The sequence below is a fragment of the Felis catus genome, chromosome B2 (genome assembly GCF_018350175.1).
Source record: "Felis catus isolate Fca126 chromosome B2, F.catus_Fca126_mat1.0, whole genome shotgun sequence".
In the NCBI taxonomy this organism is placed as follows: domain Eukaryota; kingdom Metazoa; phylum Chordata; class Mammalia; order Carnivora; family Felidae; genus Felis; species Felis catus.
Window position 1 is genome coordinate 124280046 of NC_058372.1, and position 12942 is coordinate 124292987.

General features: G+C 43.7%; 1 protein-coding gene across 6 annotated transcripts in view; it reads left to right on the forward strand.

Moving 5' to 3' along the window:
• Positions 1-12942, forward strand: part of ARFGEF3 (ARFGEF family member 3) — a 185630-nt gene that overhangs the window by 68739 nt on the left and 103949 nt on the right. For all 6 annotated transcript variants that reach the window (XM_045058104.1, XM_045058105.1, XM_045058106.1 and 3 more), the window contains one exon: positions 231-299. In XM_045058104.1, coding sequence (XP_044914039.1) covers positions 231-299 — 69 coding nt within the window. The remainder of the gene's footprint in view (positions 1-230; positions 300-12942) is intronic.

Genomic DNA, 12942 nt, shown 5'->3' on the forward strand with positions numbered 1-12942 from the left:
GGTCTCTGCGTTTGCTTTTTACGGTATTTAGTCTCTGTCTTATCGGGCGATGTGTGGCCACTAATTAGGGAGCAGTGAGGTGGCCCGGGAAGAGACATCAGATAAAGCAAAGAACAAAGGAATCGTAAAACAGCGGGGCCGCACCAATGATAAGTGAAACCGTATTTCTGTTTATTTCTGAAATTAACCCCTTCTCTCTCCCTTCTTCCTCCACCTCCCGGTTGCTCAAGGTTTTACTCTGCATAACCTACACCCCGACCTTTGACCTGAATGGGAGCGCAGTGCTGAAGATCGCAGAGGTGAGTGCCCCGCTTCTCCCAGCCCCCACCGGCTGCTCTGCTCGGTTGGTGCATGCGCACAGCTGCCTTACCTCCCAGCCTGCTTAAGCACGGGCTGGAGCTGCGGCGCGGCAGTGGGGGGAGCCCTTTTCTGATCATTACCTTGGGGGAATTTCCACTAAAGAATTGATCTATAGGAAGCGGGCTGTGGGCGCCATCATGCTCGATCGTCGTGCTCTGCATGCTTTGGTTTGCTTAACTGGAGGCTTTGAAATGGAAATAACAGTACTGGTTCTCCCACCACTGCCACACCCGGGTATCACACCTAGCACTGCCTTCCCAGTCTGTTTTTCGTAAGGGTAACTGAGAAGCAATTGATTTTAAAAAATGGTTTTTAAGAAACCAGGTACAAAAGTGAGAGACATGTTTACCGATGAAATTCCATCCCCATCCCCCAAGTCCCGATGAACACATTCTGTGACTATCATTGGAAAGCCTTCTCTTTTCCATCTGTGTTGCAGACGGAGTCCTTTGTACCTTCCAGCACTTCCAAGAGCATGTCCAACAGAAATCTTGGCTTCTTGAATGCCTGGCATATGCCTTTGGCTTTTGGAAACGTCAGCATTCCAAAGCTATACTTTAATACACTTAGACTACTTTTCCTACCGTTTCTTGAAACGAGTATCTTCAGGATTCATGTGTTTTGACAAGAGTACACATGCAGACCTCAAAGAGGCAATGATATTCTGAATTCTGAAATTATGAAGAAAAAGCTTAACGATCAGTGGGTGTTTTGTTTTGTTTTGTTTTGTTTTTTACAGTAATGATTACCATTTCTTGAGGATACCAAGTTGCTATTGAGCACTTTGGACATGGCTTCTTTTTTCTTTTTCTCATTATTGAGGTAATAGACAAACAAAAATTCTACATATTTTAAGTCTACAACTCACTGTTTTGATAGACATATACATTGTGAAAGAACCTACCACAATGCAGCTGCATAAAATATCCATCAACTCACATAGTTACCATTATCACGAGTATTATTTATATTGGCCTATACATGTGCTTTTTATGGTACTGTGTGGTATTAAAGAGTGAAAGGAGAAAATTATTTTTGAGCACACTGAACATTTTTATGTATCTATCAAAAGAAAAAGAAGCAATTAGCTGACCTTGCACTACAATATAAATTCCCAAATGTATATACTTATATAGATAGAACACTTCTCTTTAACATATTTATATGTTTTACTCTATGTAAGTAAAGAAATAGAATATCAGTCGTTTTTTTCAGTTGATTTTTAAGGGACACCTGTGAGTATTCTTATTATTTTCAAGTTCATTTTTTCGTTGCGCATGTGGTAAGAACAGTTAAGATGAAATCTACCTTAACAAATTTCTAAGTGTCTGATGTGGTAATGTTAACTACAGGCTCTATGTTGCTCAGCAGATGTCTAGAACTTACTCATCGTCTTGTGTAACTGAAACTTTATACCCAATGAACTACCCATTCTCCCCTCCCCACAGCCCCTGGAAATTACCAACCTACCCTTTGTTTGTATGAACCTATTTTAAGTACCCCATGTAGGTTCCCTTTTAAAATGACAAACGCTGGGGTGCCTGGGTGGCCCAGTTGGTTAAGCGTCTGAGTCTGATTTCGGCTCAGGTCATGATCTCAGTTCAAGTTTGAGCCCCACATCAGGCTCTGTGCAGACAGTGCAGAATCAATCAATCTCTCTCTCTCTCTCTCTCTCTCTCTCTCTCTCTCTCTCTTTCTCTTTCTCTCCCTCCTTCCCTCTCACAGTTCATGAGTTCAAGCCCCACATTGGGCTCTGGACAGACAGTGCTTGGGAGTCTGTCTCTCTCTCTCCCTCTCCATCTCTCTCCCTCTGTCTCTGTCTCTCTGCCTTTCCCCAACTCAGGCACGTGTGTGTGTGTGTGTGTGTGTGTGTGTGTGTGTGTGTGTGTCTTTCTCTCTCTCAAAATAAATAAACACACTTAAAAAAATAAAATGACAGTTTCTGATTAGAGCAAGAAATAGTACCGGCATGTAAGAGCCCTGTGTTAGTTAGCCCTTTGCCATGTGAAGGGCAAGAAGGGAGAAGCAGCTTGTCCTGCTGCTGGAGCTTGGGGAGGGGGCACAGGTTGTTGCGGGACCCTCAAGAGGGGAGCGGGCTATCAGGGGTCCCCAAGCTGCTCGCAAGAAGGAGAGTAGGCTGCCTTTATCATTCCTCGCGGGAACCAGCTTGTGAATGGGAATCTGAAAGATTCAAGATGTCATTCCGGAACAGTGGACACACACGGCCATGAACCAGCCAGGTTAAGGGTGTTTATGCTGAGGGCATCTAGAAACCAGTGTAAAGATTCAGCAGGCCTTTCCAAATGGAATAACAGGTCAAAACACAGTGGTCTCTACCAAAACCTATACGGGAAAAACAAAACTCTTTGCCTTAAAAAAAAAAAAAAAATCTCAGCCCAAAAGCAATATAGAGATAAAGGCATTCCAGCTCAGTGGCAAGAAGCCGAGCTCTGGAGTAGCAGTGTTTGGATGTCAATCCCGGCTCTCCCACCTCCCACCCACCTGCCGCGTTGCCTTGGCTACCTCCCTGGACCCAGTGTTTGTTCCCTGTGAAGGCAGTGCACGTGGCAGTACCTGCCTCGTGGTGTGGGTGTGCCCTTTAGGCAAGGAAGATAGAATCCACGTAAGAAGCTGTTCGCGCAGGTCCAGCCACGCAGGACATGCCGTGGCCCTTAGGGAGCTGCAGGTTGATGATGATGGCCAAGTGCCGCTGAATCATGCTGGCCCGGCCAGGACCCTGAAAGGATGGAGCATCGATCGGGCCAGCCTCCTGTGACAACAGTAACTAGTTTACTTCCTCTTCCATGTCCTCTGCGATCCCGTTGCTGGGGGAGAGTCCCCCACCTGGCACAACAGCAGCGTGAGGGTAGCAAAGTAGGCTTCAGCCCATCACAGAAAAGTGTGTCGCTTCCCACGCTGGCTCGGACTTTATAGCTCACGATCAAGGCTTGAGACTACATTCCTTTGAAGGAAGGACTTGGTGGAGATCTTAAAAATAAACTTTCCATTCTGAATTTGACAGCGGGTGCCTTCCCTCACAGTGTTCAGGCCCCCAGATGACATTTTAGGTCCCACCTCTCCCGCAGACCCACAAGCGGATTCTTCCACCGCTTCGTTCCCAGCAGGACATGGTTGACCCTGCCAGTGCCTCACTAGATCTGCCTCTCTGCGCTGGGGACTGGACACATTGGAACGTCCTCCGGCATAGCAGGGGTATGGAGGCTGCTTTGTAACAGCCACGAGAGTCACCATCTCGAAGCGCTTTTGATAAATGGTAGCGTGCAGAATTGCTAGTATAGACCTGACATAGACATCAGCTTCCAGAGAGTGGGAATCCACTCTTCTGTGTGGCCAGTCCTTGGGAAGGACAAGCCAGTCCGCTGAGAGAGGCAGGGTGACCCCCGAGCATGAATGAGCATCACAGATCTAGGGCCCGAGCTGCACTCTGCCCGGCTGCACCAATTGAAAAGCCAACAATAGACACACTCTGGAGAGTGCAGCCCATGCGGAGAATAGCGGACGTGTATCCACGAGGCCTGGCTCCAACTCAACATAGCTCCACCAGCCTAAGTTCTAGTTCTGGGCTCATCTGTGGCCATTCTTTCTCACAACTGGTCACTCTGCGGACGCATGAAAACCTATCATGGCACCTGCTAGGGCAAGAGACAAGTTTGTAAACTCAAAGACCACGTCATCTAGCTGTCCCAAATATTTATTCAGTGCTTACTCTGCCAGACTCTGTTTTAAGAGTTTTCTCTATAGCAAATCCTATAATCCACACAACAGTACCGTGAAGCAGGGAATATTGTTGTCCATTTTTGACAGATAAGGACACGGGCACATAGAGGTTCGCCAACTTCCCAAAAGTCAGACCGCTAGGAAGGGGTAGAACTGGGATGCGAGACCAATCAGAATGACTGCGCTTCTTACCCTCGCACTGTGTAGCACGCACGACCGCCATCTTGGCTGTGGAAGGCCCACCTCACAGAGGCCCTGCTGCTGTCCTCTGTGAAGGGAGGAACGCTCAACGAGGCTACCCCTGCTTCATCCCAAACTGGGCTCAGGCATGAATACCGTGCAGACACAGTGTTGGAGTTAAACTAATCTTGCCTTTTGTCTTCAAAATATGTCTTTTGATGAAAAGAGTAGTATGCACCATTTGACTGCCAACAGTGATCAAAGATCAGAACGAGGGACAGGCTTACAAAAGGTTGCTATTAGAAGGTCAGCCATTTTCAGTAGTTGCTTAAGTAAATTTTGGCTTTTGCTCTTTACACTCCCCAAACTAACTGTCACATATGGGACACTCGCAGTCACAAAGCTTTGGAGGACTTGCTTTTATGTTGGTGATTCTCATCAAAAGGCTGCCCGTTAGAATCACCTGGGAAGGGGCGCCTGGGTGGCGCAGTCGGTTAAACGTCCGACTTCAGCCAGGTCACGATCTCGTGGTCCGTGAGTTCGAGCCCCGCGTCAGGCTCTGGGCTGATGGCTCAGAGCCTGGAGCCTGTTTCCGATTCTGTGTCTCCCTCTCTCTCTGCCCCTCCCCCGTTCATGCTCTGTCTCTCTCTGTCCCAAAAATAAATAAACGTTGAAAAAAAAAATTAAAAAAAAAAAAGAATCACCTGGGAAGTGTTAGCAAAAATAAGATGCCTAGGGGCACCTAGCTGGCTCAGAAGATTAAGTGTCCGACTCAGGTCATGATCTCACAGTTTGTGGGTTTGAGCCCCGTGTTGGGCTCTGTGAGGACAGCCCGGAGCCTGCTTCGGATTCAGTGTCTCTCTCTCTGCCCCTGCCCTGCTGAGGCTCTGTCTCTCAAAAATAAATAAAATGATGAAACCTTAAAAAAAAAAAAAAAATGATGGCTAGGGCTGTCCCAGACATTCATTGAGTGTTTTGGTGTTGGGCAGACCTGAGCATACACATTCTGTAACAGCTCCCCAGTAATTGTGCTGTAGAAGTCAAGTAGAGAGCAACCGCCACGATGGCCCCTCTTGTCTCCCATCGAGCTTTTCTTTTTTTTTCTTTTTTTTTTAATTTTTTTTAATGTTTACTTATTTCCGAGACAGAGAGAGACAGAGCATGAGTCGGGGAGGGGCAGAGAGAGAGGGAGACACAGAATCCGAAGCAGGCTCCAGGCTCTGAGCTGTCAGCACAGAGCCCGACGCGGGGCTCGAGCTCGCAAACCGTGCAATCATGATGGAAGTCAGACGCTTAACCGACTGAGCCACCCAGGTGCCCCTCCCACCAAGCTTTTCTGTAAAGCCGTGATGACATGAGCTGTTGTCCTCTAAAACCTCAGAGCGAGGTGTGCTGACCAGAGGCATCAGCAGCACCTGGGAACTTGTTAGAAATGCCGAACCTCAGGCCCCACCCCAGACCCGTGAATAAGAATCTGTTTTCTTTTTTTTTTTTCCACCTTTATTTATTTTTGGGACAGAGAGAGACAGAGCATGAACGGGGGAGGGGCAGAGAGAGAGGGAGACACAGAATCGGAAACAGGCTCCAGGCTCTGAGCCATCAGCCCAGAGCCCAACGCGGGGCTCGAACTCACAGACCGCGAGATCGTGACCTGGCTGAAGTCGGACGCTTAACCGACTGCGCCACCCAGGCGGCCCAAGAATCTGTTTTCTAATTAGAGCCCTCTTGGGGTCCATGTGCATATTCACGTTTGAGAAGCAGGGCCCCACGTAAATGTCAGTATACTCTCATTTTAAACGGTTTAAAACCCAGGGAGAGCTGCCTTACCTCTGCGTGGCCATTCAAACCCCCCTGCCCCGGCCCCCATGTGTGGAATCCCACCAGCAGCAGCATGCCCTCGATAAGTACCAACTTTGATTCTCCTGTCCCTTTATCTTCCATTCTCTCCCACCAGATCACCTCCACTTTTCCCTTCCCATCTGTCAGTGCTTGATAAATATCAAATATATTTCTTAGGCTTTAACAGTTTAATCTGCTACAGAGCTGTCCCCTTGTGTTTTCACCTTAAGGCCCACTGTCAGCCTCTGAAAGGAGGGGCATGCCCCCACCCCCACCCATACTTACGTAATCTGGCACAGGATGAGCACACCTATTTATATGAAGAGCATAGCAACAATTTATAAATATAAGCATATGGATCGGTAGTGACAAATATTAGATTATTAGGCGAATAATACAAAGGCTAATTTAAGAAAGAATAATAGTACAGTCATCTGAAATCATTGTTTAATTCAGCTGCACAAGAGAGGGATAAACGTTTTTCTCACCAGACTTTATATTTCCTCAAATTTGCCGTAACAACAGCTCACGGCCTTTCAGTTTTCACTATAGAAATCACTTAAGAAATGCTTTAAAAAAAAAAAAAAAAAGAACTGCGCTAGGAAGTGAGGCATAAACCCCGACAGAACCGGCAGACTGGGAAGGGTCACCAGATAGGGAAGGGAGCGGTTGCTTGACCTTTCTGTACCATATGAGCTTTTTCTAACTATGTGCATACCTTTGCTTGAAAAAAAAAAAAAAAAAAGCTGCCTCAAAAAAAAAAAAAAGAAAGAAATGCTTTTTCATCATCAAAAAAAATTAACCATGTAAGAAAGTTATATTGCCACAAAAAATTAATAGTATTCAGTAGACTTATTCAAATGGTGATTCTGCAGGCTCTCAAAGTGCTTTGTACTTGTTCATTGAGCCTTTAATAATCTGCATCTCTGTTTTGAAAGCAGGACGGGGACACCTGGGTGGCTCAGTTGGTTAGGCATCTGACTTTGGCTCAGGTCATGATCTCACAGTTTGTGAGTTTGAGCCCCGCTGGGTGACCTCTCTCTCTCTCTCTCTCTCTTTCTCTCTCTCTCTCTCTCTATCTGTGCACCTTGTGGGATTCTCTCTCTTTCTGCCCCCTCACTCACTTGCATCCTCCCTCCTTCAAAAAAAGAAACAAAACAAGCAAGTAAGCAGGACATTTTAGCCTAAAACTACCACTTAGCTGCTGGAAGCTTTCTTAGTCATCTCTGGATTTTTCATAAAAATAAGTCTTTAATTGAATGAAAAAATTTTTCTCCTGTTGTCACTTTTGATACAGCTAGGAAAGCAATTTATGAAAACACCTTCAAACCAACCATTTACAACTCCTGTGGAAATGTTGAGAAAGAATCTAGACATTCTCTTCTTTCTTAGTCTGACGTACATTGACTTTTACTCAAGAATAGTGTTTACCCTGAAACCTGTTGATCAGGAAATGGAGGTGTGTAGTTCAGTATGAAAAATGAGGCCATTTCCCCAAGGCACTGTTGAAACTATCAAAGGATTATTAAGCACTTAAAATGTAAATAAGAGGGCAGCCTTCCTTTGTATGTCTAACTTTAACTTGCTTAATTAAACTATAATAATGAAAGCTTTTCAGAACATGGTTTTCCATGATACAGGAGGAAGAAGAAATATCGTCAAATCTAAAAATGGGTAATTATGAAAAATGCAACATGTATTTTCTGGTCAATTTCTTACACAATCAGAAATAGAACTCCCTATGGATACGTAGTCCTTCTCTTCATTGGTTGAAAGCTAGACCAAGATTTCTTTTAGTATGAGACCCAAATTAGCAGATAGGTCGAGTTTTCCAAGGGTAGTCACCTTAATATTGGAAAAAGCTGTGGGAGTAAAAATTGCCAAGGTCTTTGGGTAAAGGAAGAAGAGGAACCATAGCCAGGAGCTCTGGGGAGCGAATTTGAAAATGATTAGTGTTCTTCCATTAGAAAGATTTGGAGAATATTCTCAGGCATGTTAAAGGCTCCTCTGTGGGATTTTTCAAAGTGAGAAAGCCTTGTTTATGAGTGTGTATTTGCTGGTTTGATTACTGACTCACGGGAAACTTCCAGTTTTTGATCCTGTCGTGTTCAAGCAAAGTCTGTCTCAAAGACCATTGTTTCTTTTCTTTAAGATTCTTAGTTCCAGGGAACTTCCTCTTTCACTCCATCTATCCATCTATCCCTCAACTGCAAAACACTGGTTAATCAGAACATCTAACAACACTAGCTACTAGCTGTTGAGTCCCTAGGGCGTGTCAATAAAATGCTTTTTTTGTACATTCCCCTCTAATCTTTGCCACAACCAAGAGAGATAAAGAATCCCAAGAAAAGTGAGGGTCATTTGCTTGCCCAAGTTTCTACAGCAAGACATTCCAATTCAGACTTTTTATATTTCAAATATGGGCTGTTAACCGCCATGTTATATTGCTTCATCACTACTGTCAGTCTTAGAAAATGTTAGTAGAATCTTGCCATTATCATGTTGGCAGCCAACTGAAATTTTTAGGAGTCTTACCCACCTTGGATCTTTACGAATGCGCTTTGTTAGAAAATGGCGGTATGGTGTTTTCATATGTGAAGCAAAAGTATTGATAAATTTTACTTTTTGTGTGTGTGACCACAGATTCAAGTGACTGTTAGGCATATGCCATTTCTTGGGTATCTTTATGTATTGATACTCAATTTATCTTTTCTGAACATTATGTTAGCATTTGAGGACCTGATGTTTATAGTTTATAGTTTAGTTTATTGCCACTTCTTACCCCGGGGAGTTTAAAAACATTGAGGCTGAAGACCTGCTACCAAAGATTCCGATTTAATGCTACTAGTTGTCCTTAAAATATTTTTTTTTTTTAGAACGGGCTGACTTATAACTCCTGAAATGTTCAGTGATACTTTTTTCTTTTTAAGCCTAATGTGGTAGCATTATTTGTGAGACCTACAGCAAATAAAATATTCTACAATTAAGGACCAGATTAGTCTGCAGGTATAATCCAGGAGAAAAGTACACAGGCGATCTGGTCAGTTTATCTTGGAAGCATCTTATTTGTCATGTTCTCTCTAAAACTGGGAGAAGTAACCCCACCTCCTGGCAAGAAAACCACTCAAGGGAGCCCAGACCATTGTCTCAGGGTGGCTGAGGCCACTGAAGGAAGGAAATCCTGTTCTAAGGAATGTCTCCACTTTTCCTTCTGGAAACCCTTTTCTTCCTTGTGGGCCCGTCTCTTTACTGACTCTGATTTGACTCCTTTGAGGTGTCTGTTCTTTGGTTATTTGTTGCCAGATGGGATTTGAGCAAACTAGTCTTCTTGCAACACATTTCCACACTTGCCTGTAACCTCGGACTTACATAGCTCTTGAAAAAACTTGGAGTTAGAAGCCACACAGAACACTGCAGACGTCCTCTGTACTTCATTTTGGATGGGTTCACAGGCCAGAGGCTAGAGTTCAGTAGACCTTCTATAGATCAAGGTGCACGAATTAAAGGTCTGGGATGTCTTAAGCTGTTTTTATATGCCAGCTTAAGCCAAGAAGAATATGGAGGCGGAAGAGGGAAGTCACAATCAGAGTTGTCTGCGTATGCTTTTCCAAAAGGAAATTTCCATACCCAACACGACGATCGGACTTACTGACACACACATTTCTTAGGAATCATAAAATAATCTTAGTTCACTTTGTGAGTGTGCGTGTGCATGTGTGAGTATGTGTGTGTGTGTGTTTGCATCAGCAGGAACCATATGATGAGGTGACTTCTGTCACATACCCACCTGTTACAGCTGTTGACCTGGAAACGGGTTGGCCACTGAGTTGTCATGATGATGCAATGTAGAGTTTAGACTTTGAATGTGATCAATAAGCTTTCATAGTCTATACAAAAAGACATTTCTTCTGCTTTCTTGTAGCTTAATCTTTTGATCTCGGTGTTTCTTATCACCGTAAATTATTTTCCGTCTCCACAAAAATTTTCCAGTTGAAAACACACTAGCTCTTCTGTTTATGGAACTTGTTACTCAGTAGCAAGCACGGTTTTAACAAAGCTGTGCCACGAACCCCATTCAGATAGGACCCAAAGATCACATCACATGTATTTTGCAAAGCTAAACAAATGTCTCCTGCGGCAGCTTCTTTAAAATTTGTTATCACTTTGGCCGGTGTTGAATGTCTACCGCATTCTACTGTGCTCCTTCGTACTTCATAATAGTGATACTACCCCGGGTTTAACCTAGTACTGTTATTTATCAGTCCGCTTACTTGATGGCATAAAACTTCTATTGCTTACGTATGGCTTGCACACTTGCGTCCTCTTGTTCTTTTTCCCTTCTGCCTGTGGGGTCTGTTTTGCTTCATTAACTCTTTGTGGTTTTGCTCTCAGTTGTGTTTAGCATGCCGTAAAGCTGGATGTCCACAAATGCATGAAATGGTCAAAATGTGCATTACGAAACTCCTCACTGCCCTGTGTCTTCGTGCGTTCCCTGGCGAGCAGGGGCCTGTGGCTTTTCACAAGGTATTTGACTTGGCCCTTTGAGCCTCTGGCAGAGATACAGGACTGGGCCTTTTTGAATGTCAGTTCTGCACTACGAAAGCAAAGGGCAGGGGGGAGGTAGAAATGATATTGGAGATACTACAAGAAGAAATTGATGAGTCCTTTCCCGGAAACTCAGCCTGCCTTTGGACTTGGTATTCTCTTAACTTCTCTGATTCAATGTGCTCATTTTAGCACGACCTCAAGGTGGAACAGAAAAACATGCACAAAGTGACAAATCATTGGCCTTGAATATAGTGGGTCAGGTTTATCATGGAAACCCTAGTTTGAAGAACCTTACTGGTTTACCAATTTATTATCACGAAGCAAGCGAGAGAAGCTTTTCTGAAGATGTCAAGATAGCTGATAGAGCATTTCTTTCTGTGGACTTAAAGGTAGTGATATTATCAGGTACATGGTCTTGCTATATTTAAAAGGATACTCTTTTATCAAAGTATTTATACCTCCAACTTTAACAGAACGAGCTTCTTGGATTAATACGTTTCAAAGCAGAGTTAACATGCAATGAGTCATTCCCAGTATTGTACCCCTGATAGTAGCAGCTATAAAACACGAGAAATGGTGGAGACACTAAAACTCAAACGCATTTGGTTTCTAGGAGGTTCTTGTCCATATCCTGTCCTGTTTATGTTACATAAACCCCATTCCTCACTTGTGCTTTCCTTCATGCGTCTAAAGTGACTGATACAATTTTTGCAGGGCGGTCGCATGGGGGGTAAGGCTCTCGGTATTAAAAAGAATCGTGCTTCTCTTGAGCAGGAGGTCAGCTCTTAAAATAGCTACTCTTTTATCTGTACTGCTTCCACAACTTCAAAATTCCCCTTAAATGTGTGTCAGAGCTCAGAGATCTTAAAGATCTACAGTTATCAAGATTTCTGGGGAGAATGTAGGATTTAAAGAAAACTTAAATTCTGAGGCACGACTCATACTGCTGTGCCTACTTACCCCACAGAGAATTTGGTTCGTCGAAGTGAAACACCACCCGCTTGGATGGATTTGCAAGGTTTGTGTGTCTTCTCATCACATGCAACGTAAAAGCCCTCTGAGATTAAGACCCATTTTTTTCTAAGTATGTATAACTTGTGCCTTCAAGTACATTATGATCCATAATCATTTGAGAAAATGAATTTAACACTGACATGCCCTTCGGTGGTAATTTGAAAAATAAATATTTTGGAATCTGCTTTTGTTTTTTAGCTAAAAATGAATTAATCTGACCCAAATTCCAAAGAAATATATGAGTTTTATTTTTTTATAAATTTATGAATTTTAAATGCTCACTGGACTATCATTTCATGAGAGATAAATTGTTAGAAAGTATTTACTTTTACATCATTAATTTTACCCAAAAGGTTATGACAGTGACACCCGGCTGAAAGCTCCAGCTTAAGCAGTAGAGGCAACAAAAGTTAACACTTAGTCTCTCTCCCATCTCGCTTATCATCCATCGAATTAAATTTGCCATTTGGGTGAGAACACTTTATTTTCATTATAGATAATCTTGGAGCTATTCGTAGAAAAATAATTTAGGTACGTTAAATCCCTCCTTTGTCTTTTTGTGGGTCTAAACTTAGTAGACTGAAAAGGATGACATACCTTAAATAGAGAAAAAAGTGGATAAATTAAAAGCATGTATTTATTGTGACACCCATGCCTGTAGCTTCCAGAAGAATTACAGGGAGTAAAATCTGAAAAGTCATGACATTAAACATCATCATCATCACATGAGGGATATTGTTTTTTCAAATTGGGATTCCTCCAAGCTGCAGCCACCAGGGAATCTTCTCAGGTCCAACTAGACATTCAGACTCGCACAACCCAATCTGCTTCGCAGATACAGGACAGGGAGTAGAAGCAGGACACTGGCCGGCATTTCTGTCTCACAGGAGTCCTTGGAACAGTCCAGAGGCTAGTCTGTGCTCTCAAATGTCAGCCTTGGAGCAAGAAGATGAGAGCCACCTTGATGGGTGCAGTCACGTTGGCTTAGGAGCCTCCATGTTGCAACCGTGTCGGAACCAGAATTTCTGTAAAAACCCCATGAACAGAGCTGGGAAATGTCCCTCAGAGGCTGTGAGCAATGACAGGGTTCACCCAGGTAACACAAACCTGTGACTTTTCACAGGTTTGTGAAGTTCATCCACAGCTTTCCCAATTCAGATGCAGCTTAGTAATTAAGAGACACCTTCACCCCAAGCCATGCTGCCCAGTCACATAGCCGATGGTCCACCTTTACCAAGTTTGCAGAAGGACACAGCTAGAGAG